The sequence below is a fragment of the Notolabrus celidotus genome, unplaced genomic scaffold (assembly GCF_009762535.1).
Source record: "Notolabrus celidotus isolate fNotCel1 unplaced genomic scaffold, fNotCel1.pri scaffold_205_arrow_ctg1, whole genome shotgun sequence".
In the NCBI taxonomy this organism is placed as follows: Eukaryota; Metazoa; Chordata; class Actinopteri; order Labriformes; family Labridae; genus Notolabrus; species Notolabrus celidotus.
Genome location: NW_023260060.1, coordinates 95,628 through 115,889, shown reverse-complemented (window position 1 = coordinate 115,889; position 20,262 = coordinate 95,628). Strand labels below are relative to the sequence as shown.

The window sequence follows — 20,262 nt, the reverse complement described above, 5'->3', positions numbered from 1 at the left end:
GTGTGTGTGTGTGTGTGTGTATGTGTGTGTGTGTGTGTGTGAAAGAGAGTTGTGCTGCTTCTGAAGCCTATTAACACACCAGCTGTTGCTAGGCGAGCCCCTGGTTTCCGGGGCAATGTATAGACCCCTGATGGTCTACTGTGTGTGTGTGTCTGTGTGTGTCTGTGTGTGTGTGTGTGTGTGTGTGTGTGTTATTTATATAGGGATTAGGTTTGAAAGTAACACAATGAAAGTGGGCGTGGAGACAGTGTGTGTGTGTGTGTGTGTGTGTGTGTGTGTGTGTGCGTGTGTGTGTGTGTGTGCGTGTGTGTGTGTGTGTGTGCGTGTGTGTTTGGGGCGTGTCTCTCCATCTGCATGAGAGTGTGTTTTTGGTTGATTTTAAGTTTTCAGTGTGTTCATTCTAATAAACTTTAATTCAAGTTTTTTACAGACATCCGGACTGACTCAGCTACGGGGAAAAAACAAAGGAGGCACTTTGTAAAGGAAACAGAAGTGTAGTAAGCCGACATCACGGTTCTGACAGTTTGCACTCAGGTGTGAACAGCTCTGTGTTTGAAAACTCAAGGGGACGTGTTGGGAGTGGGGACATTAACTCAAGAGAGACGCTGAAATATGATGCAGGAAGTCTCCTCAGTACCTGCATGACCCATGTGGGCGGAGCCAGTGGTCTTCAGGGAGGCGTCTGTTCACCTGTCTGTGAAACACATGGAATTAGTGGCTTAATAAAACAGTAAAATAATAAGAAGATAATCAGATAAAGCTTTGTCCATCAACAGCAGGAACATCTGACAGAAAAATAAAGCTCTACTTACTTGTGCGTCGGTGTGTCCGTGTCACTTGAGGGCAGTGTGGTCTCTCTCTCCTCCTTCCGGCCCCGCTACGATCTCTGTTTCCTTTTCCACAGCGATTCAGAGCGTGTTATGTTAATCTACAGCTGATACATGTTGCTGTTTATCATACAGACATGATTACATGAAGAATAGAGAGGAGGAGATGAAATACACGGCCGGAAGTGCTGTAAATGCAGGAAACACAAGGCCACCGAGCGGATGACTCACAGGGCTTGCTGTCTGCGACGATTCAGCGGGTAGTTACATTTGGCGGCGGCTACGTGCGTGGACCTCTGCGTAGGTACGGGGAGACGCAGACCGACACGACGCTTAGGCAACACTGTCAATTCAATGTGGAAGTATAAACCAGCCCTTAGGCAAGAAAACATATTTATTAAATGATGATGTCAAAATGATGAGGTAAAGTCTAAGTGACGTAAAGGTCATGGAGTAACTATCTTATTAAAATATATAAAACAGAGAAGATAGCAGTATTATTATCACATCAGCACATGAAGCATGAAGTTATTTTTATGTTAATAGATGTTTCTTGTGTTTTTATTTTAAATTTTTATGTTTCAATAATAAAAAATGTAATCCTTTTGGACTTAAGTTCTGTGTTCTTCTGGAAGTTTTTTTTTTATCTGTGCTTTAATTTAAATCACAGAAACTACATGAAGGAGTGAAACATGATTTTTAGACACTGAAGTTAAAACATTTGGAGGGAGACATTTTCCTGAGAAAGAGTTGTTCTTATAAGTGATGGTGATCAGTTTAAGGTGAGTATTAAAAAAGGCAGCAGGACACAGCATGCAACTCAGAGTGTGACCACATGGGGGCAGCAGAGCACCAGAGGAGGGCTGGTGATCAGACTTGCAGCAGCAGGATCTGTTTCTCATAAACTTCTGTTAAAAAAATGGAAACTAAGGGTGCTGGGGTCCTAGTGGTCTAAGCACCCCACTTACAGAGGCTAAAATCCTTGTCGCCTGTTCAATTCCTGGCCGCGACCATTTCCCACATGTCTTCCCCCGCACTCTGCTCCCCACAGTTCCTGTCTCTCTTCGGCTGTACCATCAAATAAACGCAAAAAGGCCAAAAATATACTAACTAACAAAGACAGGGAAACTGAAGCAGAGAGTTTGCATCTTGAAAATTAATAATTATCAACTACAGCATCCGAAATACTTCATATCTGAGTGTTATGGGACATATTGATGAAATTGTATTCAGTCTGATTAAAAATATATACCTTTAGCATCAGGCTAATGCAGTTGTAATTCATTGTATTAATAAATTGTGTTAGTAACTCAGTTTCTGCAGTATTAAACTCTTATTTCTGATGCTTTTATTTAGTTTGTTTATTTCCTGTTTTAATAACAAATCTGCTTTTATTTTTAAAGGGTGCAAAGGGACTTCCTCTTGATGGTGAAGTTACAGGTGTACAGGAAAGCATGTCAGAATTCTAGAACACCTGCTGTTGCTCTCCATACAGACTGTTTTTCCTGCTGACACCTGATTGGTCGATACTACTCAGACTACAGACAGAAACCAGAACCCTTCTCAGACTAAAGTCCAGACCCTGAGATGAAAAAAGACATGCAGAGAAGGTACAGAAACATGACTTGTCTGCCACCCAACATGACAACTCTAAGGCAGATAGTGCCCCCTGCTGTTTAAAAAGGCGTACTGACTTTCATCTTTCTAGTAGGAATCTGTGACACCTCTTCTCCTAATCTAAAACATGATCCTGCTAATTATCACTTCAAACATCATTTCTAAAAGCTTTGTTCAGAATCATCTCGTTCCTCATGTTTTGGTGTTATTTTGGTAATTAGTGTTGTTTATTATTTAAATAACTTTGCTTTAGCTGAGATTTTCTAACTCCCGTGCATCAGGTTTAGATAATAGTTATAATAACAGAGGCAGCGTCTCCCTTTCAGGAACTATAAATCATAATGTGTGCTCCATTAGTCGCATTAGTTACAGTCATAAAGATTAAATAAACCTGTCTGTCCTGCTCAGGTATGCAGGGGGTGGAGCCTTTTTAATCCACTAACACTCACATGATGAGCCCGTACTGTGACTGAACCACTACAGTCAGCTGTGAAACTGAAGGAGAGTAGAAGTCCCTCAGATTGACAGAACGTGAGTAAATGTGCTTAAAGCCCACCGACGTCAGATGTAAACTCAGGAGTGAACTCAAACCGAGCTTGGCGCTTCTCCAGGTTCAAACTCCACACACTGACACCGATTGGACGGGCTATTTTCCCGCTCTTTAGATAACAGCCAATCAGGATGGAGCTGATGAACGCTACATGTCTTTGACGTGCAGCAGCAGGACCGCCTGACTGACTGACTGTCTCAAGCCCGCGGCTCTGATCTGATGTCATGTCAGGACTCATCTCTGAAAGTGTGTCAGATGAACTCACTGTGAGGACTTCCACTGTTGTTAAAGATAGCTTTCTTCTTCTTCTTCAAACCAAACTCAGGAGGAATATCTGACATCTCACAGCACTACTTTTTTTTTGCAGTTTTATAAAGTGATCAAGAAATTAATGATGACATTTCTTTCTAGATAAACTTTTTTGATTCTTTGGAGAAACCTGGAGCTCCTCCTGGAGTCCCAAGAATGTGCTTCATGAGTGAGGTGAGCTTTAAACGGCTAACGGCCAAATTCCACCAGATCTGTCTCCAATCCGTCACAGCTCCGGATCTGATAGGTTTCTATTCTAGTCAATGTGTTAACTTCCACTGGATCCACTCCGTTGCGTTCCGGCTGTGTCTCCGATCCGGCAGGTCGGAGTCCTCCGGATCAGAGACACAAGACTTCTATTTGTGCCGGATGCCGGAGCACGACGCATCAATCTTAACAGAGCAGATGGAGCGGGACAGGAAGTCAGGCACCATAACCACCATCACTAGATCGTATTTCACTTAACTACAACAACAAACCGTCATGATGAGCGGAGCCAGGCCTGGAGTCAACAGGTCAGAGGCTTTCAGAGGACCAGAAAGACAACATGGATGAGGAGGAGGAGGAGGAGGATCCTTGATTCAGTGATTGCCGCAGGAAAACCTCGGTCACATGACTCCAGCTGTCCGGCGGTCCTGAAAACGCAACCGGTGGGTGTTGATGGACGAGAGAGCACAGAGCCAGACCGCAGCTGACTGGAGACGGATCTGGTGGAAGTCTCGGGTAAATGATTGAACATCGCCACCTCAGTTGTCTATGTTAATTATTTTCTGCGTTAAATATTGATCCCATGTTGTGTGTGAGCTGGTGCAGCCCTGTGCAGTACCTTCGCCCGCCTTCAGGTTGAAAAACTCCCTCAGCTCCAGCTGCTGCTGCAGGTCAGACATCATCCTTCTCCACAGGTCGGGTCAGTGAAATCTGCTGAAAGGAAATAAAACAACATCAATAAAAGCAGAATGAGTCTATTAGTCAGTTAGGAAAGACCGTACTCATGAAGTAAGTCTTCTTCCAGCTGCTGCCGTGATGAAAAATAGCACCGCTGCATTTTTCTGTGAATTCATTCTTTGAAAAACTCCCTCTGGAGTCAAACAGGATTAAAACTTACAGGGACCATTACTGTCATACAGGACCTGAAGCAACCAGAGTGGAGCTCCTGAAGAGTGTAATGAGGTCACATTAACAGGGATCCCTGGACGTAAGAGAGTGATCATATCATCTCAGAATAACTGCTCATGCTGGCTCTGATTGCACACTTTCCACATGATTTAAAAATAATAAACTCTCTGAAGCTGTCTCCTCTCTGAGTCATGATTCAGACCTCTGCTTTATTTAATAACACATCGAATAGATCATAAGGAACATTCAATTACATTCATTTGCTTCACAAATCTACACACAGCTAAGAATAACTTCACATTAATGCAGACTTAAAACTGTTTTTAAAATGCAAAAGAATGGATTTTAAACATGTGATTAAAAAAGTGAATAATCACAATTAACAATTAAAATTCTGCAATTAATGTATTAAATATTAAATGTCATAATTTGCCGGAACTAATCTGTCATTTCTATTTTTTTTGTCTATTTTGAGATAATTTTTTTTTTATTTCCCTTTTTCTATATTCTATGTTTTTTATTTTGGATTAATTCTTATCTCTTTTTTTTGTATCATATTGTCATTATTTATGTGTTTTGAGAGTTTGTAAAACTGAATAAATTACATATCTAAAAAAATAAAATAATTTGTCCGCCTTAAAATGAATGAGAGAATATATTTTACCTTAAACAGAAACTTTGGTTTATTAAAGTTAAAAAACTCAACTCACCCCTGGAAAATAATTTAAATATATAATTAGCATAAAACAAAAACACTATTTATTGTATTGTCTATTCTTTAATTATAATTAAATACAGCACACCAGGTCAAATACTCTATGTTAGGGAAAGATACACATTATATTTAATCTTAATTTATAATTTAAGGTTAAATTATCCGTTTAATATCCACTTCTACAGTCTTTTTGAAGCTTCTTTAGCTGCTATAGAGATAGGTTTTAAACTATGCTATCACTGAATTAACCTTTACATATCACAGCACACATAAAGACATAAACGAACAGAGTGCAGATTACCAGAAGAGTCTGAAGTGGAGTTAATTAAACTTTAACAGTGAGGAGATGAAGAGGTTACCTCAGTGTTCAAAGAGCAGCTCCATGTAGCTAGCGTTAGCCCGACAGACGAGCTAATGATGCTGACTCGTCATTGGTTCGGCGCCACGACGTCACGTCACATCGTTAGCAGTTAGCAGTTAGCAGATAGCGGTTAGCAGTTAGCGGTTAGCAGTTAGCCGTTAGCGGTTAGCCGTTAGCCGTTAGCAGTTAGCCGCGTTAGAGCTCGTTTCTCACGATGAACACGGACTTCTTCAGACTCACAGAAACGATTCGACTCTTTTCTCAGATCCTAAACTGAAAACTGTCCGAGAACCGTTTGAATATGTCCCCTTCAGGGAGAGTCTCTCAGCGGGACGAGCTAACAGTAAATAATATTTTAATAGAAGATCAGAACGGCAAGTTCAACGGTTAACGCGATGACGTCATAGAGACGAACAGTATGTTAATCAGCGTGATCACGTCAACGAAACGTCATCACGCTGATTGACATAATGTTTGCATTTAAATGTTTGAACCATAGACTGTATATATGATATATATATATATATATATATATGTATATGAACAGAACACACTTTAAATTAATACAAGATTTACTGAAGGAATAAATATTTATCTTATTTATTAGTAATATTTTTCTTATTTTTTATATCATATTATTTCATCAAGAATTATAATGTCACCTTATTTTAATTACTATTTAATCTTTTTATTTATTTTTTCCACATCTTTTTATTAAATTTTTGCAGACAGTACAAAAAGATACTTGTCATAGCATCTGCAGAGAATAGAACAAAAATCCCCAATTAAACAGAAAGAAGGACAGAAAAGACAATAGAAAATAAATCCCCGTTACCCTGCCAACCCTCTCCCTCCCAACTTCCTTAGATAGTTGTCGATTAGCGACCGTCCTATTACAGATACTAGTAAGCAATACAAGTAAACTTTAATCATTATTTTAATCATTGCTTTAACATGTATTTATCTAATTTAATTATTTATTTATCTATTCATTTCTTGTATTCATCTGATCTTATTAACACTTATCTTTCCACTATTACTTATTTTATTAATTTTACTGTATTTATTTTATTATTTTTTTAAGTATTTTATTTATAATCATGCTTTTTATAATTTTACCATTGCTGTTGTTTTCTGACTGTCAGTTATTCTGTGAAGCACTTTGGGCTGAAAGTTTTTATGTATGAAAGGTGCTATATAAATAAAGTTGAGTTGAGTTGTATTTTCTTTATTTACTTAAATGCATTGTAATATTTTCTTTATAAACTTTGTTTATTAGAACTTTTTTGACATAATTTGACAGTCGTGCTGAGCACTTGTAATTCAGAAGCGCCTTTCTAAAAAAAAACAACAAGCAACACCAAGTTAAAAGAAGCAGTGGAATTAAACAGAGAATGTAAGTTGAAACAGATGGGTTTTGAGTCTTGATTTGAAGAGGGGTAGTAAGACAATAAGATCCTTAAATAATACTAAGAAAATAAAAATTAATTAATAAACAATTAAAAAAAATATATACAACACATGCAGCCAATAAATCAATCAAACTACCATCTATCTATCTATCTATCTATCTATCTATCTATCTATCTATCTATCTATCTATCTATCTATCTATCTATCTATCTATCTATCTATCATAGAAAAGCTTAATTATTTATTTTATTGTATTATTTAGTTCATCTCTAATAAATATTTTAGTGTTTTTCTGTCGTTATCTCTAAAATAATAATATTAGTTTGTCTCATCTATTTTAAAATAAAGTCAATATTTAAGATAAACACCAGGTTTGTGTCACTGACAGTATTCTTGCTCACCTGAGGTATGTCATCTGCCCCCAGGTGGATAAACTCGTCACTGCAGTCTAATGCATCTCCAAAAACAGAATATTGGACATATTTAAAAAAGAGAATTTAATAATAAAGTCGTACGAGAAAAGTTACAAATGTTTTTCACATAAAATTACAAAAGCAAAATTGTGAATTTATGAGAAAATGTTTCAAATTTACAACTTTATTCCCATAAATTCTTAGAGCAGAGAAGATGCATCAGGTTCAGAGTAAACATGTGTTGATCACATGGAAACACACCTGTCTGTCTCACCTGTACAGTAACACTGTCAGAGAGTGTCTCAGTAACACATGCAGTCTGAGGGAAGTGAAGCAGGGACATGTCGGCCATCTTTCATCCTGTGTGTGTGTGTGTGTGTGTGTGTGTGTGTGTGTCTGTGTGTGTGTGTGTGTGTGTGTGTGTGTGTGTGTGTGTGTGTGTGTGTGTGTGTGTGTGTGTGTGTGTGTGTGTGTGTGTGTCATGGAGTGTTTTTACATTCCTGCGTGAGGGCTTCCTCGCTAACTTTTAGGGCCTGCAGGCTGCAGCTGACATGACTGAACAGAGATCAGATCCTCCTCCTGCTGCTCCTTCAGGATCTGTCATGTCCACCCTCCTCCTCCTCCTCCTCCTCCTCCTCCTCCTCCACTGATCACTCCTTCAACACTCTGGATCCTGATTCATCAACAGAGACCTTTAAAGACCTGCAGAGGTGGAAGGAGAATGAAGAACATTTAGAAGGACCGTTGTGACTCTGAGGGAAGACTTACACTAGAGAGTGAGACCATGAACTCATTAGTGTTTACTGAGGGAATAAACCAGCTGAGGAGGAGGAGGAACATCTCAACATACACCTCAGATATGTCGCCTCCTGCTGGCTTAAAGAAAGACTGCAGGTTTAAAGTCCTAAGGGTCTTTAAAAAGAGATGTTTGAGTGTTTTTATCTGAGGACATTTTAAAGGAATGTGTTGTAAGTTTATATTTAAGCCTTTCTCTTTGTCTCTCCCTCTCTCTCTTTGTTTTCTGTCTTTTCACTGCAGGCTGAGTAAACTCTGCTCTCAGATAAACTCTGTATCAATAAACTTTCACCACCGGCTTTATTAGAAGTCTGTTCACCCACATTTTAACTGTTGGTTTCCTGAGACGAGGCCAGGCAGGCAGCCGACCAGCTGTGTACTCTGCAGGTCCTCTACTTTAAGTGCTCACAGGCCCACCACAGAGGGAGAACACTGCATTACATGGACACCACGCTGCATAAGGCACCTTTCATACATTCAAGCATGCAGTCCAGAGAGCTTCATAAAGAACACAGACAGAAAATAACAGTGACAGGTGAAATGAAATAAGAAAGAGGAAAGGGATATGAAATACTGAAAATAGAATAATTACAAAAAAATCAATAAAATCAAATCAAATAATATTAAAAATCAATAAAATCAAATCAAATAATATAAAAAAAAAAAAATTGTAGGAATTAAATCAATAAAATAACTTCAGATAAAAACAAAAAAATAAATAAATATATTCAGATGAGTATCAGAAAATAATAAAATAAAATCATCATATAAAAATGTTAATATGAATTCAGATGAATATCAGAAAAACATTTTTACATGAATAAAGTCGTAAAAGAAAAAGGTTGCAAATAAATTAAGAATAAAAACGTGGATTAAAAATATTAAATTTAATATCTACATGATACAGTAGAGAGTTGACGGGATTAAAAGAATGTATTAATGTTTAAAGTCAGACTTTTTTAACATTAAAGTTGTTAATATATTAGATTACATTTTTAATTGTATAAGATTATAGTTGGAACTTTACAAGATTCAATTTGTAAATATACAAGATTCAATTTTCTGAATTTTTAAGATTATAGATGTAACTTTACAAGATTAAAGTTGTAAATATATGAGATTCATTTTTTCTAATTTTTAATATTAAAGTTGTACATATATGACATTTCAATTTTAAATGTATAAGATTATAGTTGTAACTTTACAAGATTAAATTTGTAAATATACAAGGTACAAATAGTAAATATAGAAAATAAAATTTCTTGATTAAAGAGATTAAATTGTATAATTATACTAGATAAAATGTATAAATATACGAGATTAAAGTTTTAAATATATGAGAGTACATTTGTAAATTATTTACATTTACCATGACCACCTGTATTTAACTTTCTCATGAAATACCAGCTTTATTCTCATCTATTTAGATCTCTAATCTCATAAAGTTACGACTCTAGTCTCATCATTTAAAGAACTTTTTCCTCTTAAAAGTTTGAATTTATGACTTTAAATCTACATGTGGAATAACAGAGGGTGATATTAGAGGAGCATCCAGACAAATGAGGACCCTGGATGATCCGGTGAGGCTGAACTCATCAGCTGAGGACAAACAGGCAGCAGAAGAGAGCTCAGAATCCAGATACTGGTTTAAATGACTGCTCTGAAACTTTCATTAAACAAAGTCCCAAAGTGCTCCAATAAAGTCAGCAGAGTGAGAGTTCACTTTGAGATTTTAAAGTAGGTTTAATTTACAGAATGAGATCTCTCTAAGACAACGTCATGACTTTATTTAAACACATCAGTGTTTTTATTTTAATTTCACAAATCCTGATGAAGTTAAAAAAGACGCTTATTCAACGACATGCAAAGAATCAAAATAACTTTAACTTTCAGTTTGAACTTTGACTGAAACACATTTAATCAAACTGAGAAATATTCAATAAAACACAAAAAATTACAACTAAAAAGTGCACAAAAATGTGTTTATATTTTTAACATTTTGAGTCAGATTTCACATTTTTGTTGTTTTTTAATTCTGTGAAATATTATTTTAATAAAAGGTTTGTCTTTTCATGAAATGGTTTTGCTTTTATTTTTATTTAAAAAAAATAATTTAATCATTATTATCATACTATGAAATTATTTTATTTTCTTACTCTAATTTTCAGTGAATTTTACTTTGTGGAAACTAAATATTTGTCTAGTTTCCCTTCAGGGCCACCGTAGCTTACTGACAAACAGGTCCTGTAGTCTTCTCAGAACTTGACCTGGGGCTGCGAGCGTCACCTGAGAGTCTTCAACGTGAGAAAGAAGGAGCAGAGATACAAAGTACAACTCACAAAATAAAAGTCCGGTTTATTGTCAAACAACAAACTTCACACATACATCAAAACAGGCCGTCATAAAACAAAAAGTCGCTGACAAAAACAAAAGTAACAGGAAAAAGAAAAGAGGCTCTTTTCTTTGGCCTTACCCTCCCATACAAACAAACTAGTTATGGTACAGCTAAAGTACATACATTAAATTTACTGGAATGCTCTGAGTTCAACGGCTTAAGAGGTTTTGTCTTTCGTGTTTTGAGCTGTTTTTACAGGTTTGTCTTCTAGTATCTGTCCAGATATCGTAACATGGTCAACCAAGTAAAATCTTTCTTTAAAGAAGCACCGATTTGGTCTGACAAGATCGCTGCTGAGAGAGAAACTGACCCCCCCTCCTCCTAACAATATGTACAAAATTATAAAATGTAAATAAAAATACAAACAAATTCTCCTTTCGTGTTGTTGTTGTTGTTGTTGTTGTCGAAGAGAAGCCGGATTTCTGCGTCGATGTGTTGGCGTGTGTCCTCTAGAAAATTTGCAGTTTTGCGGGGAGAGCGGAGAGAGTGTGTGGACGTGGTCGATGTTTGTTGAACTCTACTTGCTAATGACCATGTTGGATTTTTTTTATTCTTTTTTCCTTTAAGTCAGTCCTCCAGCTCTCCACCGCTGACTTCTAAAAACAGTCAGAGGTGAAGAATCAGGAAGTGGTTCAGCAGGATGGCGCGGGGAAAAACGCATCAATCGTCTTCGTCGGTTTTCTGCTTCTTGGTTTCGACGTCGTCCTGAAGAGAGAGAGAGGAGACGAAGAGTTAGTGACATCACGGAGCGAGAACGCCGACTCCTCTTTCATTTCCTGTTAGCCTCACCTCGTCGTCGTCGTCGTCGTCCTCAGCTGCCCGTTTTGTGCCGCCCTCGACGTCGTCGTCATCGTCCTCCTCGTCTTCCTCGTCACCTGCAGAAGGAAGGAAGACGACACGTTCGAACTCTCTCGTGGAAAAAGACAAACACTGAAATGTTACTGTGAGATATCATCACGCTATACCTTCTCCATCATCTTCTTCGTCCTCCTCGTCCACCTCATCATCGTCTTCATCGTCTACCTCGGGCTCTCCGTTCTCCTCATTCTCCTGGAAGAGAGAAACTTTGATCAGACTTGTGTCTCTAAGGAGCGGCGTGCGGGGAGAACACCTGAGACGGGAGTCGTGGTTACCTTTCCGTTGGTGGCGGCGTCCTTGCCGTTCTCCTTCTCGTCCTGCAGCTTCTTGTCTTTCAGTTCCTGAAAGAAAAAAAACAAACAAAAGTTCAAAAGTGAAACAAAAAACAAACAGCTGATGCATTCAAACCCGTCCCTGCTGTTGATACCTGATGGCCTGATTATTGAGCCCAAGTGCATGCTGGGAGCTCTCTGCCTGTCAGAATGAAGCCTTCCTATTTAAACTCCATATTGGTCTCTGCAGATCCTCCTCCTCCTCCTCCCACTCCATCCCCTCTAATGTGTTGTAATCTGATACTTTGATGTGGCCCCAGGAGCACTCTGGGTATTGTAGTCTTCTGCCGTCTGCCGTCACCGCCATATGTCACGAGACACGCCCGGGAGAGGCACTGCAATACCCAGAGTGCACCGCGCCATTTAAAATAACACAGGACGGCGCAGGAGCAGGGGAGGGCGGGAGGAGAGAGGGAGGGGGTGATGGAGGAGGAGGAGGAGGAGAAGAGGGGAGGAGGGAGCTGCTGCTGCTGCTGGCCGCTTGTTGTAACGGAGGCAGAGAAGGACAATAGAAGACGACACATGGCAGCCGAGCAGAGAGGCTCGAGCCCGCACACACACCGTCACACACACACACACACACCGTCTCACACACCGTCACACACACCTTCAGGAGGGTTTCGGCCCCGCTTGGACCGGAAAACCGCCCGCAGAGACTATTAATAGCGCTCCGTTTCCTCGTTCCGTCCCCAGCCTGTTCCCCTCTGCACGCACGCGCCGCCTCTCCGACACCTTCACCCATATTGATTAATTGCTTCACATAATCTTATTGGTTCAAATCCATTAAGCTGTTTAGGAGCATCGGCGGCTCCTTGGCAGGAGACAAATGAGGTTGAGCTGCTCCGCTCGCGCTCTCTCCCACTGTGCGTAAAAACGCGCCTGTGCGTAAAAATGCTCCAACTATAAATAGTGTCTGAGCAGGCACCCCGGATTACACCAGGGCTAATACCAGGTCCCAACTTTTCCCTCTTCACCTTCTCCGTGAGTTCCATTCACTCACATTATTCAGCTTATTATCTAAAAGGTTGGATCCTTCTCTCCCCTGCTGCTGCCGCTGCCGCGGAGCCCCGACTCCCCCCACCACCCCCACCCCCCTGACTCCCCCCGCGGGGGCTATTAAAGTTTTACCCAATCTGATCCAAAGTCCAACTAAAGGGAAATTAATATTTACAGAGCGCGGAGGACAGAGCCTAAACTGGTGACCGATCACAAAGAGGGGAAAACCAGCACCGTCACATCACACCTCCACAACCCGGCCACACACACACACACACACACACACACACACACACACACACACACACACACACACACACTGGAGAGAGAAGTGGGCTGCATTACAGAAAAAGAGAAACTTTCCCCCTGAGACAGACACGCGCCCTGCTGAAGTGCTCCAAAAAGAATGAAGTCGAAGAAGAAGAAGAAGAAGAAGAAGCGGAAGCCGCGGCTCGCAGTGTCACTGACTCTCCGGTAAACGGAGGCTGAACAAACACAGCCCGACCTCCCTGAGTCGGTAAACAAACCGGGTCGGTCGGTGCAGCCCCGCAGGCCCACTGTTGTTGCTTTTTTAAAACAAGGCCAATCAACAAATAAACAACAACCCCGCGCGAGCCGGAGCTCCCAAAGTTGACATGAGCGAGAATTACGCACCGCCTGCTGCCTCCATTCAAACGGACTAACTTCAGCTCCACAGACTGAGGCTGGGGAGACTCTGAAAACCCGGGTTTCAGAGGCTCCCTGTCCCTGTCTGAGTAAAGCCCCCCGGGGTGAGAGCGGGTCTCAGCAGCTGGGAGTCTTTCACCTGAAATTATAAAAATGTGAGAATAGGCGCGTCATGGAGAGCCGCGAGCTCCAGGTGAAGAGCTCCAAACCCCGCGAGGAGGAGCGCGCAGGAGCAGGAGGGTCCGAGTCTGGACCCGGACCCGCTGTGTGTCGGAGAGGAGAACCGAGCCTCCTGTATAAACAAAGACCCCGCGCAGACTGATCCTCTCCGGACAATGAGACGGGCTCAGCGCGCAGCCTGGGTCCATGATGCGGAGCTGAAAGCCCCAGATCTCATTTCTGACAGTTTCTCTGAGAGAGAGAGAGAGAGAGAGAGAGACACTCACCCCGGCTCTCCCTCCTCTCTTCACCCCGACTCTCTCTCTCCACAGAGTCCGAATGAGCGCGAACAGACGACGGAAGGGTTTTTAAAGATCTAGGTTAGAGCCTGGACCTGCTGCTGGGTCTGAGAGGAGCGCGGAGAGTCCCTGGAGGTGTGAGGAGGCTTACCTTTGCTGTGATTTCCGAGCCGGAGTCCACTTTAGTATCTGCCATTGTTTTAGCTGAATAAAATAAAGGACGGCTGAAATGAAAGGTTGATAAAGTAAATCCCTCTCCTCGGATTCAGGATCACTTGGTCTTATATTGTGCCAGTGGCCAGCGCTGCTCACGGCCGTGGCTTTAATATAGGGTTAGGGGCGGAGCTAAGAGGAGGTCGGTGGCCTCCTGATTGGCTGAGAGCTTCACAGAGGTGTTCTCTTCGCGCGTTGGAGTGGAACAATGGGTAGAATTTCTAAACCCGGAGGCCACGCCCCCCTCCATCCTCCATGCGCTGCCTTTTCTCTGAAACAAAAACCTGACCGACTAAACTCGACCCACCGGACCCGGTGTGAGACCCGGGACCGGTTCTCTGAGCGTTACACCGACTGGGTCCACTTTACACCGAGCAGCAGCCTCTCTGAGTGTGTGTGTGTGTGTGTGTGTGTGTGTGTGTGTGTGTCACAGTTTGATTGATTGATGTTCGTCTGCTCGAGTCCCGCCCACCAACACGACGAGGGGAGGGAGGCTCTAAAAGGGGGGGGTGAGGAGGAGCACAGAGTCCCCGATAGCAGCTTTAAGCTCTGTTCTAACGTGCCTGTCTCCTTTCAGGTCCGTTTGAGAGCTCTGGATCACAGAAAGGCTGAGAATGGAAGACTGCCGCCATGTCTCATCAGAGCTCTTCATCCTCCTGCTGCTGCTGCCGGCCCCGCCCCCTCCCGACCCCGCCCCCTCACTGCTCCAGGCCCCGCCCCCTCCCGCCGCCCATGTTTGAAGCTCCCTCAGCTCAGTATGTGCGCACTTGACGCTCTTCAGTTTTTTTTTTTACATAACATCCATAAAGTGTGCGCCAAGGTCGACGCACGAATAAACCCGGAGTGATGGTGAGGCTGAGTGGGGACCCACACGGTGCTGTGGGGGGCTCAGGGTGCTGTGGGGGACTCAGGCCGGGTGCTGTGGGGTGCTCGGGGTGCAGGACAGTGGCCTCATTTCCTCATCATTGTTCCAGCTCGAGCTGCCCCGCAGAGAGGAGGAGGAGGAGGAGGAGGGAGAAGCAGTGCGACATAACAGACATGCGATGAAGTGCGCGAGAGAAGTCTAATGTGCTCGTGACACGCATTCTCATGAAACACGAGGGCAAACACGTCTTCCTTACCGAGTTTAGCTCTCAGTGCTTTTACAGCACGAGGAGGACAAAGCGGAGCACAGAGGAGCCGCCATTGCGCGCTCAGGATGGGGGGATGGGAGCAGAGTGTGGTCCGGTATCAGCAGCCCACATTCACATTCTGCTCTGATGACGCACTCTGCGCGCAGCTCGCCTCTGATTGGTCGCTTAAGTGGAATAAACACAGCTTTGGCGCACGGCGGGTTCTGATTGGCTCCCGAGGACGTCCATCAATTCAAACCGGACTCTGAAGGCGCGCTGCAAAGTGCGGGTGCGGATTCTGGATGCGGAGCGCGTTTGTTGGTGTAGAGCAGGGGTGTCCAAAGTACGGCCCGGGGGCCAATGGCGGCCCAAGGTTCATTTATTCATGGTCCCAAGCTTCCATCTTGAACTGTGTTATTTACAGCACAGATATTAATCACAGGTTCTTTCAAGCTCACAAACTAAACTAAAGTCAGTCCAGAAACGTCTCAAAGAGCTTCACATGGACTCCCTGGATAAAGCCAGAGCTCTGGGAAATCTGCAAGACGGCAATAAAGAAGAAACACAAGAACTCTTAAAGCTGACAGGTTTTCAAATGAATGTTTTCATCATGATGTGAAAATGTTCTTGATGAACACTAAAAGTTCAGAGGACACAAGACAAGATCAAAATTGTGAAATTGTACAGAAAAGGCAAAATTTGGTGGATAAAAAATGTTCAGAGCTCAGGACAATAATTATTTAGTTCTTGAAATGTCGTCTGCTGGTCAGAAAAGTCTTAAAAACAACATGAAACAGAAGTGTGATGAAATCCAGATCATGATCCTGCCATAGAAAAATAACGAGACAATATTTTTCCCACATTGCCCGACTAATGAAAAACATTTTCCTCCAGAAGAAGATAAAGTTTGATGATGTTTACATGGCTCGTGGAGAACTGAGGACTACCTAGTTATTGATTTATTGAGATAAAATGTAAAATAATTGTTATTAAATATTTCATATATAACATTTAGGATTCCAAAGTCACAGCAGGAGCCACTGGCCCTGAGGTATTCTGACAACATCATATGTGGCCCTCTATGAAAAAAGTTTGGACACCACTGATGTAGAGTTTCACTTCAGGCTTTCACATGTTTGCTCTGCAGCCATGATGATCCCAGAGAGCAGCAGCATCACAGGCTGCACACCTCTTCATGTTCAGAGAGTGTGACTGTAAACTCTGAAGAGACAGAGAGGGAGGAAGTGATCCCTCATAATCAAACTGAGCCTCACTCACCGTGTTTTCACTCTTTGATTTCTGCTACAGAAACAAGAGTTTCTGAGTTAAACTCAGATGATGGTAACACAGGATACCTGCTCCTCACAGCTCACAGGAGAGACATCCTTTAAACTCAGAAACAAACCAAAAACTTTCATTATTCTGCTTTCAAATTAACCCAATTAATTAAACAATCAATCAATCAATCAATCAATCAATCAATCAATCTTTGCTTATAGATCAAAGTGTTTACGGCAACGACACAAGAAGCAGAAATAAGACATTTGAAAAATATTAAATATATTTAAAAAACACAAAGACTAATGCACATCAACAAAAATAAACATATGTATATAAAATAAGTTAAAGCATCAAATTAACATTAAGAATATAGAGTTATATAAGAGTTAGAATAATTAAATAAATTAGGGTAAGGATAAGAGTTGAAGATAAAATTAAGGCTAAAATATAATAAAACTGAGCAGATAAATGATAAAATAATAATAATAAAAAAATCAATATAGAACATTAAAGTTATAAAAAACTCCAATATGTCCAGAACTCAGCCCACTCCCACTCCAGAGCCCACATCACATCAGATCCTTCAGCATCTCCACTGGCTCCCCATACAGCACCCAATCCACTTCAAGATCCTGCTTAAAGTCCTCAATAACCTCGCCCCCTCATACCTGACCGACCTCCTCAAAACGCCACTCCCCATCTCACCGCCTCAGATCATCAGATGCCAACCTCATCAGACTTTGCCATCGCTGCCCGGACTCTCTGAACTCTCTGCCTCCACACATCCTCAACTTAGGATCTGTGTCATGGTCTGATACAGCCGGTGGTCTCAGTTTGTTCTGGGGTGGGTTTTTGATATTTTATTTTATTCATATTTTAATTTATTTTAATTTTATTGTTTGTATTTATTTTATTTACGTATTTATATATTTATTTTATTAACATATCTATTTTATTTTATTTTCGTATCTATTTCATTTGATGGAATCTTATTTTATTTATGTATTTATTTTATTTTGTGTTTATTTATATATGAATAAAAAATATTACATTAAAAAAAGGACCTCTTTAACCATTAATCCATTAACAAATATGTTAATTTGACAGTTAGCGGCAGTTAGCATTAATGCTAAATTAAAAACCTGTTTTAATATTATTATTATAATTTTTTTTTAGGGATATAAGTCATATTCTTCTAAATAATGAGAAAAGGGATTTTTTAAATTATTTTTTTCTTTTTCTTTACTTGAGATGAACAGTATTTTTTTTTTAAATGTCACTTATTAAACATTTCTACTCACTTTGATTTATAAAGGACCTTTCATGTGTTCAAGCATGCAGCCCAAAGAGCTCCACAAAGACCAGAGAGACAGAAAACAACAGAAGGAGGTCAAAGTGGGAAAAAAGGGATATAAAATACTAAAAAATAAAATCATGACCAACAAATCAATAAAATTAAATCAGAGAAGTACCAGAAAAAATAAAATAGAATAGAATAGAATCAGGTCATGTTTGTAAATGAGAACATGTTCTCAAACATTTTTACGAGGTAAAATAAAGGTCTAATAATAATATGATAAGACAGAATAAAGTAAAATAATAAGATGCTAAAACAATGCTTATAATGGTGATAATGGTGATAATGGTAACAATTAATAATGGTAATGATGGTAATGATAATAATGCAATCCAGGGTTAAAAGGGAATTACTCCAAGCTAAAAGCCAGATTAAAATTATTTTTAAAAGTAGTTTGCTTTTGGCTGGGGTTCTCAATCTTAATCTGTCACTGTACATTTTCCATATTTTTAATAAAAATAATCTTAATCTCTTCAAACCTTTATTAAAACACTAATGCATAAAAAACATTTTTTTTAAAAGTTGAAACCTGATAAAAGTCTGACCGTCACTTCTCTGCTGCAACAGAAATCTACGATCCACATCCAGTATTAGATTTAATCCAAACACATTATTTCCATAAAGATCCATACATCACTTACAATCTACAAAACAGACGCCATGAGCAGAAGGGGGAAGGAAAAAACGACTAAAAGACGAATTAAACAAAAGTCAGAGGTTTCTTTAATCGTGTGCATGGCTCTGGCTATGCTATGCTATGCTATGCTACGCTACGCTACGCTATGCTACATGATATGTGTCTTCAGGCCCCGTTGAAAAATGAATATGTGGTATCATCCATCTGAGATCCACTGACCCTGAAGGTTTGAACTCTTTGCAGTTGAATAAAACCCAACAAGGAAGACGACACAGATTACACCTAAACCATCATTCACATGGGGTTCTTCTGAGCTGGGGACCTCTGGTGATTTGTGAATCCCTCTCTCGCTCTCTGAACACAAAATCAACCCAGGAGCCCGAGTAAATCCGTCCACTTTAAGGTGCCAGTTTGAATCTACCAGGGACTCGGACTGTTGCAGACCCGTAAGGCTGGATTACCCGCTGGGCTGAGCAGTCAGCTGTCCCGGGGCCTCAAACCCCGGAGGAGCCCCCCTAAATCCTCAGGTCCACTGTGTGTCAATTGGTTGTGCATAATTTGATTAACTGCAGATTTGTTTAGGAATTTGCACCATTGAAGTACAATATCGACTACGACAGGTCCGGGATCACTACTTAATCTTGTGGCCCCCGTCCCTCAGAGGGGTCCTGTGTCTCAGTGTAGCTTTAAGACCGCCTTCACTTCAGTCATAATTGGGGCCAAAAACTAACAGATCTGCAGCAGGGCCCCTTAACGTGTTCATCCGGGCACGCTCTGCAGGACCTGGTCCTCTCAGGGCCGAGCACAGCGGACTTTCAGCCCCGACACAGGTTTCATGATTTATGGTCCAAACTTCAGAGGCAGCAGGAACGCTCAGTGTTCACATGTTTGTTCCTTCAGTTAACAGCTGCTGAGATGTTACAGGAATGCATCTCCTCTGACGCTCTGATTCAGCTTCTGAATGAACCTCAGAGAAGTCCTCTCAGGTTCAGGAGAGCTTCAGACTTTCCTTTATGATAAAGCTTATAGTTAGAGCTGGATCAGGCTTGGACCAGGTCTTAGTTCTGCTGCTATAGGCTTAGACTGACACACTGGGATCCTGTCTTTCCCTCTCTCTCCTCTCTCTGCCTGTCTCTCACTTTAACTCTTCCTGTCCCATTAAAGTTACTAACCATAGACCGACCTGGAGTCCCTGAGCTCCCTTGTCTCGTAGGTTCCTCTGGATCTCTGCTGTAGATTCCTTTATTGGGGTCTGTTATTCATCCTTTCTTTCTTTCCTTCTTTCTTTCTTTCTTTCTTTCTTTCGTTCTTTCTTTCTTTCTTTCTCTTGTTCTTTCCATGTTTCTTCATCCTTTATGTCTCCTTTTCTCATCCCGTCCTTTCCTTCCCCATTTCTTCTCCTCTTTTTCTTTCTTCTGGTCTCCCTCTCTTCTCTCTTTTCTTAGACCTTTCTGGAGTCCCTGAGCTCCCTTGTCTCGTAGGTTCCTCTGGATCTCTGCTGCTGTGGACGTGGTCCAGACTCCAGCTGCTACAACTACTACTATCCGTCTCCCCACTATCATCTCTCTCTCTCTTCATCTCCCTCTATCCCTCTCTCCCACACGGTCTCAGCAGATGTGTCCTGGACTCATTAGACGGTTATTGAAGAACATGAATCAGGTATCGAAGTCTTAGTAAGAGGTCAGGTGTGTTAGCTCACGTTAAACCCGACTTCCTGAATTAAAAGAACGTGAACACACCGAAGTCAGAAGAATGGCCTCACAACTCAGAAACATGGACGATCCAATGAGCACATGAATGCAGCACAGCATCCAGTCTCTCTGTCCCTTCTCCTTCTTTCT

At 41.2% G+C, this 20,262-nt stretch overlaps 2 protein-coding genes across 5 annotated transcripts in view; both read right to left on the bottom strand.

The window, feature by feature from the left end:
* Positions 1-5,891, bottom strand: part of LOC117809022 — a 33,511-nt gene extending 27,620 nt beyond the window's left edge. For 2 of the 4 annotated variants that reach the window (XR_004630424.1, XR_004630425.1), the window contains exons 1-2: positions 5,494-5,891; positions 4,130-4,224 (exon numbers count right to left, since the gene is read on the bottom strand). The gene's annotated coding sequence lies outside the window, so the exon portion shown is untranslated. Of the gene's footprint in view, positions 1-637; positions 695-812; positions 834-4,129; positions 4,225-5,493 lie in introns of those variants that run through there. The other 2 variants (XM_034678692.1, XM_034678693.1) reach the window with 2 other exon arrangements.
* A 4,554-nt stretch (positions 5,892-10,445) lies between these two features.
* ptmab (prothymosin alpha b) lies at positions 10,446-14,143 on the bottom strand. The gene is made up of 5 exons (XM_034678702.1): positions 13,973-14,143; positions 11,645-11,710; positions 11,477-11,561; positions 11,301-11,386; positions 10,446-11,216 (listed from the first exon to the last, which is right to left on the bottom strand). The coding sequence occupies exons 1-5, from the start codon at positions 14,015-14,017 to the stop codon at positions 11,172-11,174; spliced, it is 327 nt and encodes a 108-aa protein (XP_034534593.1). The 5' UTR covers positions 14,018-14,143; the 3' UTR covers positions 10,446-11,171.
* Between the last annotated feature and the right edge of the window lie 6,119 nt (positions 14,144-20,262).

Bases quoted from the DNA above. Each gene is read 5' to 3' on its own strand.
- ptmab (XM_034678702.1), bottom strand. From the start codon at position 14,017: ATGGCAGATACTAAAGTGGACTCCGGCTCGGAAATCACAGCAAAG. The intron at 11,711-13,972 runs GTAAGCCTCCTC...TTTTTCTTTCAG, and splicing joins GCTCGGAAATCACAGCAAAG to GAACTGAAAGACAAGAAGCT. The intron at 11,562-11,644 runs GTAACCACGACT...TCTCTCTTCCAG, and splicing joins ACGCCGCCACCAACGGAAAG to GAGAATGAGGAGAACGGAGA.